At 44.4% G+C, this 27089-nt stretch overlaps 1 protein-coding gene across 1 annotated transcript in view; it reads left to right on the top strand.

Annotated features, from left to right (window-relative positions):
* WDR93 (WD repeat domain 93) overlaps positions 1 to 27089 on the top strand; it is a 640373-nt gene that overhangs the window by 215552 nt on the left and 397732 nt on the right. The window contains exon 6 of the mRNA XM_069624316.1: positions 19891 to 19969. Within this exon, the coding sequence (XP_069480417.1) occupies positions 19891 to 19969 (79 nt within the window). The remainder of the gene's footprint in view (positions 1 to 19890; positions 19970 to 27089) is intronic.

Raw genomic sequence — 27089 nt, forward strand, 5'->3', positions numbered from 1 at the left:
GCCGATTTCTGCGTGTCTCTCTTTAAGAGAATAAATCTACAGCGACAGACGCCTCAATTGTGGAAATCTGCTATAATTGTCCCAGTGTTCAAAAAGGGGGACAGATCGTGCCCTAAAAATTACCGGCCCATTGCTCTGCTCGACGTCGTAGGGAAAGTGTACGCAACCATGCTACAGCACAAATTGGTAAAATGGGCAATGCAATCTAAACATGTAGATGTAAGGCAATCAGGCTTTGTTAAGCAGGTTGGCTGCTCGTTGAATTTGTTGCTGTTGAACTTACTTAAAATGGAGGCAATTAGATCTCAAACAGTGGTATACCTCGCCTTCATTGACTTCTCCTACGCATTCGACACGATTGATCGCGCACTCTTATGGAACAAAATGTGTGCATGGGGTTGCCCGAAAGATCTATTGGCTGCAATAAAAGAACTGCACACGGGAACATCAATCAGAGTGCGTTTGGACCAAACAGGTACGCTATCCCGACCGATCAACACTTTTAAGGGAGTGAAGCAGGGCTGCCCACTGGCGGCTGCCATATTTAGTCTGTTTATTTCCGACATTGGGAATTCCCTTGAGGCAACAAACTCTTTTCCACCGAAAATGCATAAATCGCGGCTAAGTTGGCTTCTTTACGCCGACGACCTGATATTGTTGGATTTAACACCCATTGGCCTACAAAGGAAAATCAATGCAATCCAACAATATGTGGCCGATAACCAGCTGCTTATCAACATAAAGAAATGCAAAATTTTGGTTCTGAGAGACCTGAAAAGCGGCAGGACAAGACGTGCAAAAAGAGTAGCATGGTTTACGGTTCAAGAAAAACTGACAATTTCTCCTAGTGTGAAATATCTTGGAATGACGGTCAGTTCCTGTCTAAATGATGGCACGTGGATGATAGAGACCAAACGGAAATATAAGCAACTGGCGTGCCAAAGATCTTGTGATAAAAAATAGATATGGGAAATTCTCCTTGAAGGCGGTCTTGCGATTTTTACGAACAAAAGGTCATACCCATACTAACGTATGGGGCAGAAAATGCATTGGGCTGCACATGGGAGGCGTGGCCCACGCTTGTGAATATGTTTTGGACTAAAGTACTTAACTTACCGAAAGGCATCGCAACGACATCCATAAGATATGAATTATCTCTAATTTCAATCCACGCGAGAGTTTGTTGGAGCTTGCTATCACTCTACCACAAAACAAAAACATGCGAAGGAATCCCGCAATTCGAGATCCTCTATGGTGCCACTTCATCTGGATCAGACGTTATGTCAGTGTGGACGAAACGCTGTGAAAACCTAATGTCCGAGTATGATATCAGGCCCAAGCTGCTCCAAGGTAACCCGAATGCAGCAAAAATAAAAATCTGGCGAGCAGATTGGGATTTAACATGCTCGGATCAATTGTCCTCAAAGGCTTTGTGCGAGGCCCCACTTGAAGCCCGGGGATATAACAGCACACATAAATACATCAACTTATTCCCTGATCCGAACGCTCGAAGGCTGTTCATGCAGTTTAGACTGAATGGGTTTAAAACCATCGAGAGGCTACGAGCCTGGTCAACATACGCAAGCTTGAACCCAATGTGTCATTGCTGCTCACAAGAACCCGAAACTTTGAAACACTTGGTGCTATTCTGCAGTAGTCTACGCACGGAAAGAACTTGTCTCCTGGGCCTCTGGAGTGATTCCCATCCGTCTCTTAATGCTGAAGAATGGTGGCAACAAATGTTTAATGGGAGAGACATGAAGTTAGTCCTACCTTTAACACATTTTTTGGCGATAATTGAAAATCGACTGTCATCTCTAAGTGTACTTGCAAATAAGTGAGGACGTGAAATATCGATTGGACCCTGGAGAAATTTTCAAAAGGGTGTTTACAGTAAGGCTGTAATAGCTAAACACTCACGTACACGGATGCGGTGGACTCAGTAGCAAAGCAGAGCGTAAAGAGATGGATTGAAGCGGAATGAATGAATGAATGAATGTTTGTTTTGATTGTATTTTAAAGGTTTGAATTTAAACCAATAAAATAAAAAAATAAAAAATATCATCAAAAACATGAAAAGACAAATCAGCACTTGTCACCAATGTCAAAAGTACATTGTCCAGTCTTCCTTTTCTCCCCGCCTCCTCCCCCCTCCTCCTTGTGGAAATGTTCCCAATGCAACAAACTCTAGAATCCACTGACAACATAACAAGGCTGTGGAATGGCAATCGGTCTGGCAGAGTCTTCCCTGGGTATTTTCACTTTGTCTCCCTAAATTTGGCCTGAAACATTAACCATTCTCCTTCCATTCACCAGCTCCTCAATTTAGAGCAGCTGTAATCTTCTACATTAAATAAAGATCTCTGGCCTTAGCTGCCCCTGGTAGGTGTTCCCTTTCCCAATCCATGGCGAAACACGATCTTGCTGCCGACTACAAAGGAAGTGCACCATGTGTGGCATTACCCTCCAGCTCCCATCTTCAGTTTCTAAACCAGAAAGTACAAGCATGGCATCCAAATTACATTCCAACCCAACCCCGGGACCTCGGACCAATAGCTCTGCACCTTTGCACAGTCCCACCACATATGCCAATAGTTTGCACGTCTCTCACAATCATGCCAGCAGTAAGGACTCACAGTTGAAAACATCTTGAAAAGTGGGACCATGCCATATTGCCACTGATGCAGTAGTTTGACTTTATGTAGTTTATGCTGACAAGCCTCATACTTCACTTCCAATTAGAAGGATTGGTTTAACTCCAAAGTTGAATAGTGTTAACCAAAATCTTATAGAAGGGTTCATGAGTCAATATGTATTTCATAGCACTGGCTTCTTTTTCTTGGATGTTTTCATGACCAATGTAAAGCTTTCTGGTCCACTGAAAATTACTCCTTGATAGGTGTAAACCGTGGAGTGTTCTAGGCTTTCACCTTTAAGATGAAACGTATATTGCTTACTGCTGTTTCTGGTCCTCAATTGGAATATCATCTCTTTTAATTGTCTTTTGTTTAACCTTAAGGGCCACGAGTTACACCTTAATCACGTGGGAAAGATTGGCACGGAAATAGTTAAACAGTCCTTCATGGCAGTTGCCATGCCAACCAGATAATGTACTTAATAACTTCCCTTCCAGTCTTCATCTGTAGCAATGTTTTGGCCACACCACCATATGCGCCAAAACTAAGAATGAAGGAAATACAGTAGTAACACTCAGGATAGGCACTTTGGAATTAACTTTGTAGCCACAAAGCACGTCCAGTTCACAAGTTTATATTTGAAAGAGCCATGTTTGTGCAGAAAGCAGCTCAAGAGCAGTGCAAGTGAAGCTGTAAGAGATCAAAGCTGCGACCCAAGGAAAGTCCTCTTTGTATCCCCTTTGCCTCTACTACGTATCTGTTCACCCTGCTCATGTTTTTTTCACATTTTAAATTATTGCACAGCAGCAAAATGGCATCACATTTCAAGACTCGCCTCACTGGGCAGCAACCTGCTGTGCAACATGTGATTAAACTACACGTATGCTGTAGTCCAGAAAGCACATTATTTTGCCCTCCTTTTATCATTTATTATTGGGGTGTATCTTTCAAACATACGCAAGCTTTTTCTTCTGAAATCCTCTTTAACTCGCCATTAAAAGCTTGGTATAGCTGCACCTAGCTTTTGTGTCTCACTTATCCGTTCCTTTGCAACAATCTATTTCTAGTACTTTGGTTCCTAGTTTGAGGCCCATTTTTTCAGTGCTCTGGTTTTGGATCTTCTTGTGCTTTTTAGTTTGGGCTATTAGGTGTTGCTTGGGACACCTATAGGTACAGATAGGCAGAAATGGCATATGAGGAGGGACACAAAATTGTAGGTGTTGTTTGGTTATTTGCCCACCCTTTGACTGCCCATGGCCATGAGCATCCCTATGGTCATTCCCACCCAGTTCCTGGCCCTCCCTGCCCAGAATACCCCTCTAAGGAACTCTTTGAGCTCTCTTTACTCAAGCCTTACCATCAAAATTTGTCCTCGAAATGCCTGCCAGTGTTTTTTTTCATAGCAGATAGGCTGCAAGGACAGGGTTTGGAAATGTACTTTTAACACTCTCTTCACGAAATTCTATGATGGGGCAACTAAACGTTGTCAGAAGTGTATTAAAGGTGCTGATTCAGCTCCAGATCGGGGGACGCACCTACCAAATACAGGAGTAAAGAAGATGCACGGGGGTGGGGGTGTCCACATGGGGAATAACCCAGATACTCTGAGCCACAGACACACTGTATAAAGGACTTCACCACGGGAATGGTACGGGGTAGTGATACATTGGATGTAAACTTGGTCCAAAACACTGCTCTATGATTAGCTAAAGGAGGGGGGGACGAAAATAGCACAATCACAAATATGCGTAGCAATAAATCCCTCGGGCGGGCTGGATATGGGAACTTTCAATTTAAAACACGTGACCACAACTACAGGGATGGTGGGAGGAGGCTCAATTTACTCGTCATATGGGAATTAACACATCCGGAACTGGGTGATGTAATTGCAGGAGGGTCAGCCAAACAAGCCGCCCTTCGTGGTAGTAGGGAGGGAGGCTCTGTTCCAGTGTGCTGGTCACATGACCCCTGATGCCATCGGCAGGCGGTGGTGGGAAGGGAACACTGGACGGAGTGGCGTTCCTGGGAGGACCAATCAAATAGTATGTTCTTGTGCTCTGACAAGGTGGCCAGCCCTCAAAGTATTTACAACAGATTTCGCAAATGTCATTATCTAACGGGTATCATGTGAATGTCCCCTTTCCCACCCGCTGCAGGGTGTCTTGTGCCCCATTCTCAATGGTGCTGACCAATGGCAGTGTATTAAAGTTCCGGCAGTCAGTACAAATATTGCTTCATTAATAGCAAGATGTTCTGGGGTGGGTTGTGAATAAAATGTGGTACCACATGGGGAGGTGAGGTGATGGGAATCTATTGAATTGTTTACTCTGACACTTTTACTAATTAATGTTGTTATTTACCCATGCTTTTCCAAGAATAAGACCCATTCTGGACCTTTATACTTTCCGTCAGTTTCTGGCAATGGCGTCACAGATTCTTTAGACTTTTCAACTATGGCACTAGATGTGTTCTGTGACTTCCAAAGATGCTGCTTTCGGCATTTCGCCAGTCCCATAATGGAGCAGCACAGGGTGTAGTACCCTGGTGTTACTATGCTTGTGAATTTAATCACCAGCTTCTGTGTAGTTGTAGTTATGGTGGCTGATAGATTACCTTATACCTACCACCAGATAAGAGGTGCACGTTTTTAACTAGCTTCTTTTGGAAGTTGGGAAGGAACTTTTTCAGGGAGTAAAAATGCAATTCTCATTGTCAACCGGTGCTCTTTTAGGCAAGTTAAAATATACTTCTAATGTTTTGTGTCCTCCCACAGATTCCTCATCTTAGATATGTTCTGCAGCAGCAGCAAACTTTGGAAAATGTTTAGCTCAAGGGGTTGCTGTGCGAAGGAGAACCCCTCGATAGTACTCCGCATCGGGCCCAGGCTTGATGTCGTGAAAAATAGCCGGCACTGCACCTGGTGACCTCAGTTCCTTTAATCTGCATGCTCGGAACGCTTTGCACCTCAGAAAATGTATCTTTTTTTGGCATACTGTACATTTCTTTGGTCTAAATGTCGATGCTGAAGCACTCGGGCTTCAAGCACTGTGAGGACTGTGACTCAAAAATGTCACTTACGGATCCCCACAAAATCTGCTTGAGGTGCATTAGCTCCGGTCACAAGATGACTGAGGCGTGGCAGTCAATGACGCAAAAGGCATTGAAGGAGAGACGTCCAAATTAGTGCTTGGATGATCATCGTCCAATTCTCAGAGCAGCACACCCTTGAAGATCAGACTTTACGAGGAGAAAAGAGACTGAGTCGAGCAATCGATCCTCTGAAAAATGTAAGAGAAGATCGGGGAAATATAAAAGATTGCATTCCAGAATGATTCACATCACTCTTCCTCTTAGCCTTCCAAGAAGAGAAGATGACCTGTTCTTGGTTCTCCTCCAACCCTCTTTCCTCCCCACTCTCCTCACTTGATTTGAAGTCCTCAAAGCGTAGGTGTCGATGGGCCAGATAATCCTTTTCCCTTTTGTGTGACGTATGCCTGCATGCCTCGGGTGGAAGCCACAGTGAATGCTAGGGGAATCAGCAGTCCTGCGGCCCCTTTCCCGTGATCAGGCTGTGTAGAAGGGAAAAAGCCAATCAAGGCGGAAAAAACCCTTCTGGCGAGTTGGTGAGCCGAGTGACACTGCCTGAAGTTGGTGCTGTTCCAGGAGCTTGGAGATAGGACTCCATGAAGCAGGTATGTCGGAAGAAGTAGGCTGGAGCTGGTAAGTGAGCGGATCGGGAACCGCAGTCCTCTGAAGTAATGCAGGGAGCCACACAGAGCAAAAGCCCAAAAGCGGGAGGCAGGAAAGGAGGAGAAAGGAACACGCTGCGGCGAGGACGCACCAGGCGGGGGAACGAGAGCCGGCAGAAGAAGGAGCTGACAGCAGGACGGAGAAGGAAGGATCGGAACGCTAGGGAGGCGAACCGATGAGAAAAATACAGCAGAGAGTGGCCGCAGCAATGAGCACTAGCGTCAGAACCCAAAGAGAGCACGAACACCAAGCATGGGGTTGCAACGCGGCGACCGCTGGGAGTGAGATGGCTAAGTACCTCCCAGCGGTCGCCATATTGGAAACCACTAGACCCGTACTATGCGTTGGAGGAGACCTAACGGAACTACCTGTCGCGTCTCCCGCAGAGGAGCCGCCAACGCAGAAGTACTCGCCACATATGTTGGCGGATGACAGAGGATAACAAGCGTTCAGAGCACACCGTGCTTAGCAAAGCCGCAAGTGCTCTGGTAAAAGCTTGTCCTGTGTGGCAAAAAGCCCACATACAAAGCCACAAAAAGTCGGCATTGATGACCGCATCCGTCTTAGCGCTCTTTGATGCTGCCCCGGATCTTCCTTCGAAAGACCTGCCGATCGCCAGCTTCCATGAGTCGAAGATCCTCCAGCGCCAAAGTATGCTCTGCGGTGGAGGAAAGATTTTATATCTTCCTTCAAGAGGATTTTAGATGAGGGTGGTGAAGAAGTCCCTTTTGGGCTAGAACCCTTACACCTTACCGACCCTCCAGAAGAATTCTTCTCAGAGGATGCAATGATTGACGACCTAGCGTCAGATCTATAGGATACAAGTGGACTAGACAGATCTTCTGAGGTGGATCTTTACCAACAAGACCTCCATGCTCACCCTAATGCGGATACAGGTCTGTCATGGGGACAGTTACTCAAGCTCTGGGTTGGGAGCTTCCCACCAGAAAGGTTACTGATTATGACTTGACTGACATTTTTTACAGGGGTCCACAAAAAGAGCAGTTGATGCTGAGAGTTTGACTGTCCTTCCTCCCCAAAGGATTGTCTGAATTTCACTTCACACAGAAAATTCATTTACCAGCTTTTTTCCCCTTATCCTCATGCTTCAAAAGAAGAAGAGAGGTTGTACACATTAAACTTGAAAAGAGCTCTGTTTCTACATAGCACAGACAAGCGACTACAGGATGGAAAAGCAGCTATTGTTAGGTTATGCTGGCCTTAGGATCGGAAAGGCAGTCACCAAACAAACTAGATTGAGGTGGATTGTGTTTGCCATTTCAGAATGCTATAATATAGCCGTCAAAGCAGTCCTGGAAGGATTGCACTCCACTATGGGGGTAGCATCTTGATCCGCACTGCAAATATGCCAAGCAGCATTGTGGTCTTCATTACACACGTTTGCTAAACCTTATTGTCTGGACATCTTGAATGGCCAGGATGCCTGATTCGGCATAGCAGTCTTGCAAAATGCTGCAAGATAGAGGTGCAAAGGAAGTCTCTATTTCCCTCCTCCAAGGAAGGAAGAACTGCTATCAGAGTCTAAGGTGAGGAATCCGTGAGAGGACACCATCCATTAGAAAGACCAATTACTCACCCCAAGTAATGTCCTTTCTGATGGATGTTCCCCCCACAGATTCCTCATTACCCTCTGTGGTTACCCCTCAATTAAAGAGCTCCTTTACTCTTTTCAAGCTTCTTATTCTCTGCCATTCTGGGTCTCAGGCTTTACAAACCTGCAACATTTTATTTCCAAGAAGTACAAAACACTATTACTCAATGTGGCTGATCACGGGGAAAATGAGAAAACTGAGGTCACAGAGCGCTGTGCTGTCTATTTGTGCCGAAGTCGATGTCCTGTCCGGTCCCGATGCCGAGGACTAACGAGTTCTCGACACCAAAGGCGCAGAGTGCCCCACTTGGTGGTAACATTTTCTGAAGTTTGCTGCTGCCGCAGAATATATTTAACATGGGAAAAACCATGGGTGTAACATCCATCTGAAAGAACATTACCGGAGTGAGTAATTTGTTCTTAAGTTTTAAAAAACGTACCTAGTTTTTGTTGGGACAAATTCTTTCTACCCACAAATTATAATAAATTAATGGATTTCTTTTTTAAAATAAATATTGTTTTGGTCTCTTCAGATCCAATAACACAATAGTATTGGATCCGCGAGTGCATGCCAACTTTAGGCCCATCTCTCTACTTCCTGCAATGGTGAAGCTGATGGAGGCAGTGATCATGCATCACATCTCGAGTTTTCTGGAAAATAATTACTGTCTTCATCTGTATCAGTCGGGCTTTCGCCCCAAGATGGGGACGGAGTCCGTCAGGATAGCGGTGCTTTAGGACCGCAGAGAGACCGGAGTACTTATTCTCCTGGATCTCTCTGCAACCTTTATAACTGTGGACTACCAAATTCTTTTGGCTAGGCTGGAACAGGTGGGTGTTACAGGATCCATCCTGGCCTGGTCCAGGTCTTTTCTGGAGGGTCGCTCATAGACGGTCTCTTTGCAGGGCTGCTTTTCTTCTCTTGTCAAGCTGCTTTGTGAAGTCCCGCAGGGGTCGGCCTTATCTCCTCTTGTATTTAATTAGTATGTTTGGATGCTGGCCGACCTCATTGCTGATTGTGGTGTGCTCTTCTATTCCCACGCAGATGCCATACTCTCCCCATATTGTATCCCCCAGCCAGCTGTGCAACTGCCCGGAGAAAGAGGGTTCTTGGATGGCAACCAATTGGCTCAAACTAAATGGGAACAAAACAGAGGTATTAGTGGTTAGGTCACAGGACAGGGATCACCTCTGGAATGCGCTATATTGGCCCGACTCCCTTGGCCCTTGTCCGGTGCCCTGCGCTTCAGTCAAGAGTCTGGGTGTGAAACTTCTTCCTAATTGTTCAGAAGAAGCGCAGATCTCTGCCATCTGTGGGGCTGGTTTTGGAAAATGTAATGCTTTCAGAAAAATTCTTCCCCTGCTTCCTTTGGAAAATCGCACTACACTGGTCACTTCCTCGATAATGGGGTCCTTAGATTACTGTAACAGTATCTGGAACAACCGAAGTACCAGATTCAGCGATTACAAGTTCTCCAGAACGCAGCAACTCAACTTGCGCTTAAAGCTCCTCGATTGACTTCTTCCGATGCTCTTCTTCACTGGCTTCACTGGCTGCTGGTGGGAGCACGGATCGAGTTAATGATCTTGTGTATTATTCATCAAGCTCTCTACAGTGTTGGGCCTTATTATTTGAGAAAGAAATTGGTAAGGTATTATCCTGTAAGAAGTCTTCGATCTGAAACACAAGCTTTTCTGAAGATTCCCAAATTCTGCTGCAAGCGCCTGGGTGGTCGCTCCTTTTTGATACTGGCCCCCAGCCTGTGGAATGCCCAGCCGCTGGATTTGAGAGTTCAGGAATGTATTAAAGACTCATCTTTTTAGTTCTCCTGCTGGTTTTTAGGCTTGAGGCCTTGGTTTCTGTAAAACTGCTCCTTCTCTCCTGCTCAGCACCTAGATGCCTTTGGGCCATAGTTTGCGCTCTACAAATCATTTAATAATAGTATAGCTGTTTGTGGTAAGCATGGCTGATGCCTCAGAGCACAGCATTACATACTCAAACAAGGGGCAGACATCTGAATTTCTGTTTCTCCCTGTTTTTGTATTATTATTAGTTATCTTTCCCTTTCATACTCCCTCCTGCCTTGATACCCCACCCCCATTTGTTGGTATATGTTTGTTATGGTGTCTTCCGAGTTCAGATGTGTATATTTTGTGACAGCCACTTGTTACTTAGCAGCTTGGTTGGTGGTTATGACAGTCTCATAGTGGTCCCCATCCAATGGGCTGAATGTAGGATTAATACTATGTTCATCAATGTATTTTATTTGTTTATCGCCCAGACCTGAAAGAATCACAGCGCTGGTACCACAATCAAGATATGTCACAGTCAAAATCGGTTGGGAAAAGTATCGCGCCTTGAAACACTTGTGTATAGGCGCGTTACAAATGCCATATTATATCATATCATATATCATATAATGATGGTGAGAGTCATAAGTAAGCAAGGCAGTGATCATTCGTACTTGTTGAAGACACAAGTTTTTAGTAGCTTCTTGAAGGTTAGGTAGGATGCCTCAATTCTGGTGGGAGGGGGCTAGTAAGAACAGAGTTGGCATGTGGAGGATTTTATGTGGAAGCGAGTGGTAAGGTAGGCAGGGGCTGTTTTGTGAATGCAGTGATGGACGATAGTGACAGATCAGGAACCAGAGGTATGCGTGTTATAGTTGTATTGTTAATGATGGGAACTGCTTCCACCCATATTGCTATATGCTGGATTGCTTCATAGATGTTTCTTTTTTTAGTTTTGCTCTTCTGTGAAATCAATATAGGAACTTGACTCCCTAGACCGGGAAGTCACTTCTGTGCCCTTCAAGATGGATGGGGACCATCTTTCAAAATCTTGTAAGCAGGGATTGAACTGGGCAAGCATCCTCTACTCTGCTGGATATACAATGATCACCGGTGCGTTTCCATCGGACACCCTGCCCCCTAATTCACTCGTATTGGGCACAAGTCCTGTACCATTTTGCACTACGCTTTTGTGTTCAATGCCCCATCTATGATCATTGATATTGCCGTAATGCATAGGATCGAAAGTGATCACTTGCCCCTAATCCTCTGTCTAAACGTACTAATGCCTTCTTTTCCCTTTATCTCTACTGGGGTACTGGGTGTCAATGCTGCACTGAACCGCATCTCTTGGAACGATCAACGGCTGGAGGAGGTCACAGCCAATAATCAGGATGCACTGGTCTCTTATATTGAGTGTAATAAAGAACGGGCATCTAACACCCCCCCTATTTCTCCGGAATTCGCTATTAAGGACTTTGGAGATTTCATAGCAACAATTATTTTAGGGACTTTCATCACGAGAAACACCAGTGCGCATTGGACCAGTAGACCCACTCATAACCACCTCTTTGACTGACTTATAGTTATGAGGAGAAGGAAATTACGTGTCACTTAGCATCAGTTATCAAGAATGCCTTTGGACCGAGGCACACTTGCCTCTTGTATGAATCTAGCAAAGAGTAACTACCATAAATGGCTGAGATCCTACAGATATCATCTAGAGTGCGCCTACTGGTGATACTTGGTTGGATTAGCAGGAGCAAATGATGTCGACAATTCTGGAGAGCTGTGGCAGGCCATTTACTGGCACCTCGAGATATCATTGGCATCCCGGAACCGGTATGGATTGCATTCCTTGCTAAAACCCTAGGAAGCGGCGGGAATCCCCCATGTATGCCGCTCACTCAATAGGCTAAATGGCACTATAGTAAGGGCCCACGTGACATCTTGACGCTGATTAGGGGTAACTCCTCAAGATCTCCGGGCCCGGATGAAATATGTAGCTCTTTGATCAAAATGTATGCCACCCATTGGGCTTCTTCCCCTGATTGGCTTTTTCACTGGATTGAAGAATCCCAGCGTATTCCAGCAGCATGGCGATATAGTATTATCATACCCACGTGGAAGAAGGGCAGTCACGTTGAGCCTGGCAACTATCACCTGCTCGCGATGTTGGATGCCTTGTCCAAGATCTTCTCTCGCCTACTGTTAAGTGCGTTATGGAATTGGGCAGAAGGCTCTAACCTTATACCCTTAAAGCAGACAGGCTTCCAGAGAGGACTAAGTACCACTACTAACTGTCTCGGACTGACGACAGTCATCCAGTAGCCATGGGGTATACGCCGGAGAAATGTTTACATGTCATTTATTGATCACATTGCAGAGTTTGACTCCGTGAACAGGAGTAGGCTTTGGAAAACACTATTGGTGTGGAATATCCCTGCTGGTTCGCTCTGAATGATAATCGCCCTTCATGAGGGCACTAGATTTAAGATCCGACTGCACCCACTGGAAGGCCATCAATCTGGAGTCCTTCTTAGGATTGAAGCAGGGATGCAATTGGGCACCCTACCTCTTTCGTTTGTACTTAGCTGACATGGGAGTGGCACTCAGCAACCCAACCTTCACTGCTCCAAAGTTGGGAACCTCTCCACTCCTTTGGATGGGGTATGCAGACGACATCCTGCTGATGAACCTCACCCCGGCTTGCCTTCAGGGCTCCCAAAATCAGCTGATGACTTTTTCCAGCTCCAATTCCTTGGTTATTCTTATCAATAAATGAAAGGTTATAATCTTCAGCACCCCCATTGTAAAATGAAACACTTGGGGTGGAGTCTGGAGGGGAGTCTGTTGGAAGTGGTCAGTGAATGGAAGTGGTCAGTGAATATAAATACCTTGGAATTCTACTTGACAGTATCCTAGCGGGTACCCGTCACATGGAATATCTTAAGCTGAAAGGCTTAATCAAGGCTGAATAAACTGGCACATAAAGGTGGGGGCTACTCCGTGGGGATCTTGGCACAGCTGTATTCGGCTAAGCTCTTGCCAATCCTTATGTATGGTGTGTAAAGTTGGGCTCTCGCAAATATTGCAGAACTCTCTAAATTAAAGGGTGGACTGCTGGAGAAGCTGTTTCGACTTCCGACGCGTACACCGGTGGAAATGATCTATCTTGAACTGAGCATGGTATTGTGCAGCGAGAATCCAGCTTTTTTGCCTAAATACATATTGCAAATTGGCCAATGCCCCAATCAGTAGTTTAAACCACCTGATCTTCGAAGCTGTGCGGACTAAGTTCCTTATTTGCTGGATAGCCATTTGGCTAATATCATTTCTGTCTCTGCTAGATGACACACTATGGCTTCGGGTAGCCCTTTGAAACTCCAGCTCCAGCGTTACAAATCTGAGATAAGAACGAATGCTGTTGCATCTCATCATGACATTCAAATTATGGAACTCCAAACTAAAAGTAATAGTGCCCAATTTCTCAAACACATATGACCCAAGAAAGTCCACTGGGCTACCTTAAGCAGTTTGTGGGTGATTCTCTTGTTTGGGATTATCTGAGGCTAAAAATGAATGCAGTTAAAATGTATGTAATTACTGGAGCGTGGATTGATACTCCACGTAACCAACGCTTCTGTCACTTGTGTGGAGACTCCTGTTTGGAAACAGTCAAACATTTACTGGTGAGGTGTGATGCACTGGCTGCATTGAGACCTATTCCACTTAGGGCAGTGGGAATCGATCGTGAACTGGGGGAAGAGGTGTTGTGGTCACTACTGATGGATGTTAATGATGAATCTTGCATCATATGCTTCACTATTTTGTGGAGAAAGACAGTATCGATCCTGGACACCATTGGAGTGTATTAAGAGTGGGCAGAGAGGATGACTGTAGTTGTTGGGTGGGGATTGACTGCTGCCTCTGCTTAATTTTTGTTTCTGGTGAGTGAGTGAGTGAGTGAGTGAGTAGGGAAATGTGATTCTGGACAGGCTGCAGGGATCTGAGGGCGGGATGGGGTGGATGTTCTCTTTTTTTTGTATTCTTTTGCCTGTTGTGCGTTGTAAAGTTGTCTTTAGTACAGCTTTGTAACACATTAATACAAAAAAAGAAATCAATATACACATTGTACATGTGCACCATTGACTGATACATTTATAAAGTACTATAAGTACTATATGATAAGGGGTGCTTATATTAAAGAATAGGAGAGGTTGTTCAGTTAAAAAATCCCATAACAATTGCAAAGGGTAACTGCAAACATGAAGGTATTTGGCATACAGGATGTATCTTCTATGTCAGAGTATGTGATACAAAGTAGCCTCCTAATGGCAGTAAAACCGATCTACACAGTATGTAAAGAAATGGTAACTGACACGGTCAGCAGAATGCCATCATTGTGTTTTGACTAACAACTTGGCAAATTCAAAATAGTGTCCGTCCATGACAAGAGAATATTTTTCATGTAAAATAAGGAGTAACTCTGAAAAATTATGGAAAGAGTCCCAAATAAGACACAACTTGTGTTTGACTTGGAAGAGGATCAAGTAGACTAGGATACAGAAATGCAGGATTTGATGGTAGTGGTGTGGCCTGAGGATGTAAATACTGTACGACTGCCATTCTGTAATGTGGCTATAAGAGGGCCAGAGGTGAGAATGGAAACTAATCCTGCGTCCATGCTTACTGTTTTTGTGAAAGACTGTTTTCTGTACATGCATCTGGCCCAAGATTTCTCACAATACAAAGATTCTCAAGAGTGCACAAAACATACAGCATCTCTTTAATATTTGGTTTGCATATCCCGCACGTCTGTTTTTCTATATTTCTTGAAGGACCAGTTGTTTAACCAAAATCTAAAATACCAATTTCTCTTAATATTGCACAGGAGTTTCTTCAGGTAGGCCAATGGCTGATTCATAAGGGGAGGATATTTAGTAAACCTGTCAAACAGGAGTAAGTATTCAGTAGCGACCCATTTTCAGTTATAATAATAATAATAATGTCTCATTGTTTCATTTTTTAACAATATTGAAGTTCTCTGAGCAATAACATGGTCGATATTAATATCCTTCAGGTACCCCTCACATGCCCTCATAAAAGATTTCATATACATCATCTTACTTTGATCTGCCATCTTAACTTATTCTTCAAACAAGTTTTGATTCGCAGTAGCTGATCGTATTTTATAATACAAATTCAACTTGTTCAATTTAACAATTGATAGGAACGATCTCAGTCCTAATTCTTCTTTAATAGCTGATACAGGTAATAAGGATGGCAGTCTCAAAACTCCTCAGGAGTTACGACTTTCAAAAACTGACAGCCATGTCAAATTCTGTGTGTCCATATATTTGATCATTTTGACATGTAGGAAGTGCGTGCATCTACACCACTCATTTGATGTAGTAGACAATCATTGATTCTTTTACGCGTCCCCACCCAAATTACCTAGGCCGTTTAGGCCTCTCATATTGATTGTCACACTCTAATATGCTTCATGTTAAACCTCACTCCAAAATAACCTGCTTATTTCCTCTTGCCCTTCTGATGGTTGTTAATGTATCTTACATCTTCATATTAGAGCGCAATGGATACCATATCAGCATAGAATTCAAAAGATTGGATACTATTGGATGGGATCCAACGTACTAATGGGCCTTTCCTAATATTATTTGGAATGGAGGAGTCTGAAGGGGAATTCAATAGGGTAATGGGGCTGGCTGCACTTCTCCTGCTGGCGGCACGTACCTGCTTTGTGATGCAATGGAAAGGGGATAAGGTACCGGGAAAGAAAGAGTGGCCAATATATGTATAATGGAAAGGATTACTGCAGCACTACATGGGAAAAAGGCTCCATATGAAGTGATGTGAGGTGAATTCATGACTAAATATCTGGCCAATCCATGAAGTATGTATGGTAATATGGGTGAATGCTTGGACATTGGTATCGGACTGATGACACTATGAGGGTGCCCACTCTAGCCTGGGATGAGGCTCACCCAAACAGGTCTACATTATTTACTTGATTGTGCCCCCAGGAGGCGGCCAAAGCCTTAGACTAAAACAGAATGTATAAAATTGTCCATACACCTCGACTTGAAGACTAAGAGATGATGATATATGTGGGAGAAGACACCGTTCATGTGAGATAGGGGGGAGGGAGGGAGGGGTGGCGTTGCAACGTAAAGTGTGTTGATGGAGTTGTTGGGGGGAGGGAGGGCAGGGAAAGATTATGTTGATGTTATACTTCATTTCATGCTTCTGTTATGTGCATGTTGTTGATAAAAACCTAATAAAAATGTAATTAGAAATTAGTATACAATCTTTTTTTTTAAAGGTTTGGGAGACTTCTTGCAAAGTATGCAAGAAGTCTCCCAAATTTCTTACTATTCTTGCATTTATATTCTTCCACTGATTCAATGCCACAGTAGGACTATCTGTTAGAATTGTTTTTTATACTGAACCCTACAGTTCTCCAGCATTGGATCTTTCATGGATTCACATGCTTAGAATATTCCCCGTCGTCAGACTGGGAACCCTCGGTACACATATATAGTCGTTTCCTATAGGAAAAACTTCCGACACTTGTGTGTCCTATCCACATCTACGTCCTCTCCGGGGCCGTCCACGCATGCCCCATAGGACGTAATGGTATAAAAGCCCCGCCCCCGCGGGTCCCGTCAGATTTCGGCCCCTCCAAAGTAGAAAGGGGGGAACCTGTTTATGCACATATCTTGCACATTGCATTTCGGGGAGGCTGGTGGGCGCATGTGAATCCATGAAAGATACCAACGCTGGAGAAATGGAGTTACAGGTAAGAAACTACTCCCTTCTCCAGCATTGGATCTTTCATGGATTCACATGCTTAGAATAGATTGTATAGCAGTATCCTAGAAGAAGGAGGTGAGAATGCAATGCAACATACATCACAAAAACAAACCACTCCCAGTCCAAATATATATATGCACGTAAGCAGCAACATATATTCTGATATAAACATATTCATAATACATACATATATATATATATACTTAAAGCCGACACATCAAGGAAAAAACCAACATAGGCAAGGTAAGAGACAACAGCTTCACCATATTTGGCTTACCTCATTGAAAAAGATGGCGCAGCACTGCCCTTCCCATCTGTACTTCATCCGCATGCTGCCTTTCCAGGCAGTAATGGCGTGTGAACGTGTGTGGGACTGACCATGCCGCCGCCTGGCAGATGTCTGTCAGAGGAATTCCTGCCCATAGCGCCGCGGAGGAGGCTGTCGATCTCGTGCCCTTGTAGGGGTCTCCCGGCCTTGGAGTGACTAAAAGCAATCGCCTACGAGACCCATCGAGCCAGTCCTTGCTTGGAAATTGCCCTTCCTCTCGTCGACGGACCATATTCGATGAACAGCTGTCTGGTAGTTCTGAGTTCTTGCGTTCTTTGCAGATAAAACTTTAACGCTCTTTTCACATCAAGCGTATGAAGAGCCTTTTCCGCCGTCGACGACGGGGTCGCAAAGAAAGTAGGGAGAACAATGGTCGAGTGTTTGTGATAGACCGTCGGCACTTTCGGGATGAAAGTAGGATTAGTTGATAGTATCACTTTGTCCTTAAAGAATCTCATATATGGAGGGTCTATGACTAATGCCTGTAATTCCGACACTCTTCTAGCTGACGTAATGGCAATTAAGAAAGCCAGCTTCCACGATAGGAACTGCATGGATGAAGAGGACATTGGTTCGAAAGGAGGCTTCATTAAGGCCGCCAACACCACATTTAGACTCCACGATGGTGGGAACCGCTTCGTAGGGGGAAAAGTTCTAAAGAGACCCCTCATGAAATGTTTCACCAGTCTGTCGCTGAATAACGGTGAGGACTGTCTCCTCCTCGTGAACCTTGAGATGGCCGCCAGGTGCACCTTGATGGATGACGAGGATAGCCCACTCTCTGCTAGGTGAAGAAGATACGGTAAAATTTGTTCAGGAGATACTTCCAAAGGCCGTATTTCGTGCTGCGCTTGCCACCACATACAGAACCTTCGCCACTTGCATATGTATGACTTGTTAGTGGAAGCAAAAACAAAGCACAAACACTCGACCATTGTTCTCCCTACTTTCTTTGCGACCCCGTCGTCGACGGCGGAAAAGGCTCTTCATACGCTTGATGTGAAAAGAGCGTTAAAGTTTTATCTGCAAAGAACGCAAGAACTCAGAACTACCAGACAGCTGTTCATCGAATATGGTCCGTCGACGAGAGGAAGGGCAATTTCCAAGCAAGGACTGGCTCGATGGGTCTCGTAGGCGATTGCTTTTAGTCACTCCAAGGCCGGGAGACCCCTACAAGGGCACGAGATCGACAGCCTCCTCCGCGGCGCTATGGGCAGGAATTCCTCTGACAGACATCTGCCAGGCGGCGGCATGGTTAGTCCCACACACGTTCACACGCCATTACTGCCTGGAAAGGCAGCATGCGGATGAAGTACAGATGGGAAGGGCAGTGCTGCGCCATCTTTTTCAATGAGGTAAGCCAAATATGGTGAAGCTGTTGTCTCTTACCTTGCCTATGTTGGTTTTTTCCTTGATGTGTCGGCTTTAAGTATATATATATATATGTATGTATTATGAATATGTTTATATCAGAATATATGTTGCTGCTTACGTGCATATATATATTTGGACTGGGAGTGGTTTGTTTTTGTGATGTATGTTGCATTGCATTCTCACCTCCTTCTTCTAGGATACTGCTATACAATCTATTCTAAGCATGTGAATCCATGAAAGATCCAATGCTGGAGAAGGGAGTAGTTTCTTACCTGTAACTCCATTTCTCCAGCGTTGGTATCTTTCATGGATTCACATGCGCCCACCAGCCTCCCCGAAATGCAATGTGCAAGATATGTGCATAAACAGGTTCCCCCCTTTCTACTTTGGAGGGGCCGAAATCTGACGGGACCCGCGGGGGCGGGGCTTTTATACCATTACGTCCTATGGGGCATGCGTGGACGGCCCTGGAGAGGACGTAGATGTGGATAGGACACACAAGTGTCAGAAGTTTTTCCTATAGGAAACGACTATATATGTGTACCGAGGGTTCCCAGTCTGACGACGGGGAATATTCTAAGCATGTGAATCCATGAAAGATACCAACGCTGGAGAAATGGAGTTACAGGTAAGAAACTACTCTCTTATGGCTCGTCCGTGTGGTCCTCTTAGTTTTGCCTTGTCAGAAACAGTAGCCATTCTGAATCCTCAATTTCTGAAGTCATGTCCTGGGCCCTTTTCCCTGATTTCTGCATCATCGGGGCCTGCGAAATCTTGAATTTACCATGATATATTTACCATGGCTTTTCCTCAAGGCGGATTCCTGAGATCTGTAAGGAAGCCTCCTCAGCTGCTCATACTTTCAAAATATGTTTCCTTCCACATTTTAGGGTCCATCAAAACATCAGATATTAATTTGGCTCAATATTCTATAGATTATGAGTCACAGCTGAAGAGTGGAAGGGACATAAATCTTTTGCGATTTGGTTTGGTAAGATGTGGTGTACATGTAAACTGGTCATCCCTTGGACAGTTTGCAAGTCAAATGCAAAGATTCCACAAGTTGCAACAAAATGGACGATGGAGACTTGAATGCACAAAAATATACACTGTAAACACGTATTATAAAAACTAACATTTTCTTCAAATTTCAGTTTTAAAGACTGAATTACATTTCTAGTAAGTTAAAGGAAGGATTATTGGAACTAATCTACATGAGAAATGATAGTAATTTTAGAGCAAGGATTTCATTGATACTGTAAATAAATGATGTGTTTTAATATGGATTTTATTTTATTTGCTATATGTATCATAAAGCTACTGCTTTAGTGTTGTGTGGTTTTCTACACCCAATACAATACAAAAATGAAAACATATTGATTAATAGCAGCATGGTGACTAAAAGTTGCAAATATTTCTTCAGCCAATGCACTCCTGCACCAATCTATATTTGAACATTTTATTTATTGCCACGTTGGTTCCATGTGTTTGTTTGTATGCAAAGTGTAAACTACATGGTTTTGCTGCTTGCTTTAGAACCCACATGTGCATTTTAATTCCAGGAAGATGTTAGCAAGAGAACCATTTGCTCGGATGTCCAGATCGCTCAAGGAGGAGATTATGCTGGGTTTCTCCTGGAAGGCAAGTTACACAGATTCTATTGAGTGTATTCATTATTTTCGTAGGTGGCACATTCATCCATGATACTCCAGATGAATAGAGAATGCTTCTTGACCTCTGATACATCTTACTGATGATTATGATTTTCATATCGAACCAAAGTCTATAAAAAATAAATCTTTTATTCTGTGTACATTTCTCGTATTGTCCAGTAGAAAGAAGTGTTGCCAGACAGTATAAAGCAAAATGGTTAACGTGAGCATTTTAAATGGACAATGATGCTACAGGATACAATGTTTTTCTTGAATAACGGTTTTGGTGCAGAGTGTTTTGGAAGCATGATATATACCTATGTTTCCTGCTTAGAAAACAGACGGAACCAATGAGACCAGATAGGAAGATCGTATTCCCAGTCTATGGAAAATGGACTGAAATTGAATATATTAACACAGTGGGCCTCATTCCGAGTTTGTCATCAAAATTGTTTTGACCTCTACTAACCGTGCTGGCATCCACATTTGCAACAATATATGACATGTGAGATACCAAGTAAGGTTATGCCAATGCGGCTATTTTTATTCAGTTGGTCACATAAATGATCACATACTTGAAATCTAATGTGGATTGGTCCTCTGCAATATAGGCATGAACCCCATGCGAGTTAGTGAGTTTATCAACAACAAAGGTTACCTCTCTATTTCTTAGTTGAGCACATGAATAAGCACATAGGTTAACATCCCAACTGAAGATATGGTTTGTTATTTTCACAAACGTTAACCAATTGTGAATTGGTCCTCAAGAAATATATACCAAATATTTCATTGGGCACATGAATGAACACATATTTCATTGGGCACATGAAAGAACACATAGGTTAGCATGCTGACAGAGGAAATAGTTTGTTGTTTTCACAAACATAAATCACTTACGAGTAGAACCTCATTGCCAGTTCAATTGTTTGACCAAGAGTACATTTACTGATTGCCCAAGAAACCGTTTTCCATTTGCAAGATTAAGTGGTTAACCCAGGAAAACTTTGTCGGTTAACCCAGGAAACATTTGCCAACACGTGTTTCCACCTGCTAAGGTCATCATCAGGGCAAAACGTTACATTTCACTTTTCGAAAAACTGATAACCTAGAGAAAGTATCAAACCATTATTGGCAAACATGGGTATTTTGCAAAGAAAGACTGGGAAGAGAGGGGAGAAAAAAACTGAGAAAACAATATGACAGATTAGTATTGAATGGTGTTTAATCTTATCTATTTCCATTTATGTGCATACAAGAAAAAAGTTAGTGAGCATCGGGTTTGGTGGTATTGAGTTGACTGTGTATCCATTTGGTAATTATTTTGTTTATTTGGAATCGGAACCATGTGGTGATGTAAAATGCCCCAGAATGCAACGTGACGTCACCTTATAATCCCATTGGAATTGGAGATGGTCATATGCTCTGTGATTGATGCATTAATATAATGTTAGGTGAGCCCATTGGGGCCAATATAATAGACAGAATGTAATAGTTGTATGATCTTCTGATTAACTAACGAGCACCTGTGTTACGTCGTTTTCATAGAACACATGCTGGTACTTGGGACACCCAGTGCAGGGGCGGTGCCTCTATCCATACATGAGATAGGAATGATTACCTGACACGTACATCTTTTCTCTGAATCTTCATTGGTTTGGAATATGCCCAATTTCTTAGAGTGTTCTGGCTAACTCAGAGTGTTTTTAATTGGTTGTCTCTTATCAACCTGTAACATAAATGTGCGAAATATTTGTCTACAGCGCCGTATACATGTTTGGGTTCACTTGACCCTTGGTCCTAGTATTATATGCATAACTAACGGGTGATCCCGGTCCCAAAAAGAATATTAAATGTCTTACCTGCAGGGATTGCAGGAAGATAATTGCGAATATGGTCAGTTTGATGCGAGCAGGTTTTCCATTGGGTTACATTATCCACAAGGCATTTATGCGAACAGTCTGAAAAGCAACACAATGATTTTTAAAGAGATTCTCTTCTGTATAGCAAAAAACTTAGTTACATGTGCGTTCCGCCACATGCATTAAATAGGGTTATGCGAAAATAGGCTTACCGGTCTCGGTTTTTTTGCTGTGTGCGTGCCGTCCCCTGTACACTCAGGGGTCTGCACTGCGATCTGTTATCTTGCAATTATTAACAGAAATAAATTGTAAACCAATTGTTTGGTAATCCTCAATATATTTGATGAAGTCTGGAATAAAAAACTGAATACATTTACGCTTCTGGTGGTCTCTCCAATATAGTGAATCTGTGGATATATGGTGAGTGGCAGTAACACCATACATGATATGTTTGAAATAGCCCTCAACGTTTAGTTTGTCGTCGGGTGTGTAAAACTGTGCATTCTGTGCTTAGCAGTCTCAGCTTGAATGCTGCGTGGGTAGTCCTCTGCTTCGATTGCAGTTGAAATTCCACCGCTCAGCTAAAGGGCGCGAGTAGCTATCGTCAAAGTATATAAGTTTTCCCTTCCGCATCTCGTGATGGGTCAGGTGACTTCCCTGATTTTCCATGATTTCCCTAATACCAGTGAGCCGTTACCTTCCGGATCACGTGATAGGTCAGGTGACTTTTATGAGTTTCCATGGTTTCTCTGACGCCAACAGACCGTATTGTCACAGTAACCTCTGCATAATTGAGAAGGCACACAGATATATGTTTTCTCTGTTAATATTAATGGTCATTAAAGGGGAAAAAGCCTCCATCATATTAGGACATGGCACGAAGGTTGAGTCCTGAGAGTATTTTCTTGTGCACTAATGGTATCTGGACCTGCTATTAGTAATTATTCTGAGTTTGGCTGAGCTATGGAATTCTTGGGGGTATTGATGTTCTCTGAAAAACATTAATTGAATTTACCTCAGGCTCTCCTCACAGAGTTGTTGATTCTGGTTGTATTTGGTGCATGGGTTCATATGCCTATCAAAAAGGCTTTCAAAAAAGGTGTTGACTTCATTCTGACACAAATCTCAAAAGACTTAAAAGTAATTCCTTTCCTTCTTCTGAAGCAGATATGATATGATAGTTCATTTATATAGCGCCTATACTATATGTGTTTGAAAGCGCTTCAAGGGAAAATACAATTACATTCTTACAGGCCATGAACAGTAAGAATGTGAAATTAACTATCGTACTTGTCTGACGACATTTCAGATAGTGCAAGAGCTAAGTCATAGATAAGGAAGGGGGGGGGAGTGGGAAGGAAATGGAACAGACAGTCAACTACCGTACTACGCCTGGCGACATTTCTGGTAGAGCCGGTGAAAACAAAAGGTGAGGGAGAGGGGTGCAGAAATGGAGGGGAGAAACAAAACAAGCGACTATCGTACTAGGCCTGACGACATTTCAAATAGTGCTGGAGGAGGCTGGGGGGAGGAAAAAACAAGTAACAGGAGAGGGGAGGAGACAGACGAGGTTGCTATCATACTAGGCCGAGGGAAAATTCTGATAGAGTAAGTGCATAGAAGAAAGTAAGTGGAGGAGATACGAAAAGGGAGAAAGGGAGAGAACAGAGAGTAAGCAGTCAAAAAGAGTGGAGAAGCAAGAGGGGAGAGCGAATACAATGTACCAAGCTGTGGTAAACATTTTGACTGCATAAGAGCTTTGAAGCCTTTCATATAATCTGCTCATACTAAGTTACAGAAATTCAAATCCTGAATTGGTGAGGTTGAAAGGAGAATTAGTAATGCCGAAGATGTGGCACAACAGGTGTTGCGCTTGGAAATGGCTTTATCAGATTTTCCCAAGAAGATTTGGAAAATCGATGCAACAACCTTAGCCTAATTGGACTTCTGGAGGGGGCTTGGGGAGAAGATGCAAAAAGTATTCTCTAAACCTTTGACCCTCCCAGCATCTAGCCTTGTTATTGCAAGAGCTCAGGAGGTGGGTCCAATATGCCTTGAAAAATTCTTCACCTTAAACCTTTTAAAAAAAAAAAAAAGAATTGTTAGCATTTCCAACAAATAAACAAAAAGCGCGAAAGAAGAAAAAAGGAGACAGAAAAATAAAAACCCTGCACCAACTACTACCAACAGGTGCTGCGCCCTTCCAGAGGTTGACACTGTAGGTGTGAATGTTCCAGTCCTGTGCACTGCATCTCTGTGGGCCTAACAATGCCTGCCTGGTCATCAATGTCTCTGCTCACAGTTCATCCTCTAGCTTTCTATGCCCAGTGTCTAACATTTCCACCAGGCCTTCAGCCTGAGTCTTCCCCACATGCGCTAGCCAGACCAAGCATAACAGTCCACACTACTAAACATATAAACAACAAAACATATGCATGCCTGACCCTCCCCAAATGACTTTCCGGATCCCTACTAGTTACCCCCAGCCCCACCATTGGTTGTGCGGACATTCGAACCTCCAGCCCCTATCCTTGCTACTTTCTCCTCACGGCGGCATGTCATCTGAGGGTGCAAACATCTGCTGGACCAAAGCATTTCATGCCGTGACATCTGCACTGACTTCCCTCTGAGCCCTGTACACCGCTCTGTGCCACACCACTGTTTCTGCCTCAGCCCACTTCCGAAGGTCCTCCCACCATGCCTCTATGCGTGGGCCCTCTGCTGACTTCCAGACCAGTGCTATTTTGCACTTTGCCAAAATGCAAATGAGGTCCTTCATCTTTGTCACATGTGCCTTGCTGCATTGCCTCGGGAACAGCCCGAGCAGGCATGCCTCTGGGGGCCACCCCGGCATTCCTATCCCTGCTCCGGAGGCCCTGTTCACGATATCCTGCCAGAATCCCCGGACTACCGGGCAGGACCAGAACATTTGCAGCATGTCCGCTGACGTGCTTCTGAATCGTGGGTAGCTCTGCTCACCCGCCCCCGGGATCCGTGAGATAGCATGTGGAGTCATATAGGCTATGTGTGTGAGGTATAGCTGTAGCTGTTTGAATCTGGCGTTCCTAGATACCCTGTGCGTGTATAACATCACCCTCGCCCATTCACCCTCCCACTTGGCCCGGGCTTTGAGGTCTGATTTACTAAGCAAATTTAGTGTCAAATCATAGAGCCTGGCAATGATATGACCCCCTTCCGTCAGATCATAGAGGGAGTACAGTGCTTCATCCCTCTCTAAATCCTCCTTAATATCAGGCCACCTAGTCGTGACTATTTAGGGACACCCTGTTATATGTCAGAAATGTTCCTTTCGGCATACCGTAAGTCTCTGTCAGCTCGGGAAAGCTCAAGACCTCCCCACCTTACACAGGTCACCCAAGGTAAGGGCTCTGTTTGGTTTCCAATACAATCTGATGTTGAGAACAACCTCCCGGTCCAGTGAATGCCGCCAGGAATATGTTAGCAGAATATGGGTCCTGCTTGCCCATAAACTTCTACCATCTGTTCCATAGCTTCCTTCCTAATGTGACGCAGGCCGACCTCCCCGCCTGGCCGACAGTGGGCACCCAGAGCACCTCCCCATAATATCACATTGCCCCGCAGCAGCTCAGTGTCTCGGTAGGGCTTATCCGCCTGCCAGGACACCACGAACTGTAGTTGTCCAGCTAAGTAGTATGCCTCAAAATGCGATAGTCTAATGCCCTCTCCTTGTGATCTTTCCTAAGCACCCCAAGTGATACCTGACACCTCTTCCCCCCACCCCCAAGGAACCCCGTCACCACTGAGTCTTGTATACGAAAGAACGATCTCGGGATCTTGTACGGTATATTCACAAAGTGGTACAACAGACGTGGCAACACAATCATTTTGAGTAGCGCCATACCACCCATCGTAGACAACAGGAGCCTTTGCTAGAATTCCATGGACTTCTTAACACCCCGGAGCGCCCTCAAGGTGTTTGCCTAATGTTTCCGCTTGGGGATTGTGATAGATGTTCATCCCCAAATGTCGGAAGGAGTCCACCGCCCACTGTATCCCTTAATCAGGTAGGCGCTGCCTCACCAGCGTTGCTAGGCCCGCCAGCGGAAACAGTTTTGATTTTGATCTACTTACTGTTATGTCTGACTGCCTGGGGAAGCCGTCCAGTACCTGCATCACAAACGGTAGATTGGATTCCCGATCTTGCACATAGAGCAACATGTCATTCGCATACAGCGAGACCACATGCTTTTCACCCTGATTGGTATGCCTGCATCCCAGTATTCTGCTCTGAGAAAGACCGCCAGTGGCTCCAGAGCCAATATGAACAGCATGTGGGAGAGCAGACACCCTTGCCTGGTTCCTTTACCCAATTCCCACGCTGCTGAGATATGTCTCCCGATTTTCACTCATGCCAGCGGCTTTACGTGCAACAATTGTACCGATCGCAAAAAGTGTGGCCCCACTCTGAAGCGCGGTATGTAGCTAATCCCATCTTACTGAGTCGAATGCGTTTATAGCATCTAGCGAGGCCACAACATATTCTGCCTCCTCCTTAGTTTTATCTAGCATTTGGTGCAGCCTGCGCACATTCCAGGATGTATTCCTCCCAGGAACATAACCTGTTTGATCGCGGTGTATTAAGGTGCCAATGACCCCCCTTCAATCAGTTGGCCAACATTGCAGAGAGAATTTTACAATCTTGATTAATCATTGAGAGCGGTCTATGCAACCTGCACTCTAACGGTGGCTTGCCTGGTTTCAGAATCGGAAATATGATGCATTCACGGAGGCCCTCTGGCAGTAGGCCCGCCTCATATGCCTGCTCTAGAATCTGCAGGAGGGGCGATGCTAAGTCTCCCGCAAATTCCTTGTACAATTCCGCCGGTAACCCGTCGGCACCTGGCATTTTGACTGAAGGCAGGGTGCGTATTGTTGCCTGCAGCTCCTCCTCCGTAAAGGGAGAATCAAGCATCTCGACCTGTTCTTGCTCCAGATGGGGCAGGTCGATTTCCATCCATACGTCACTCAGTTCGCTGGCACTGCATCTCTCTCAAGCTTCATATAGACGCTGGTAATATCGATTTAAGACTGCATTAATCTCACCCTAGGCCCTACACTCTTCCCTGCACTCGTCTTTAATGGAGGTTATCATGCCCCTACCCTCCTCCTCCCGGCACAAACAGGCCAACAACCTTCTCGGCTTGTCCCCGGTCACATGTCATATAGTCTCTCTGCATGTTTGCCATAGTCGTGCTTGCCCAGCCGCTC

This window comes from Ambystoma mexicanum, chromosome 11 (genome assembly GCF_040938575.1).
Source record: "Ambystoma mexicanum isolate Mex_15411 chromosome 11, UKY_AmexF1_1, whole genome shotgun sequence".
NCBI classification, from domain to species: Eukaryota; Metazoa; Chordata; class Amphibia; order Caudata; family Ambystomatidae; genus Ambystoma; species Ambystoma mexicanum.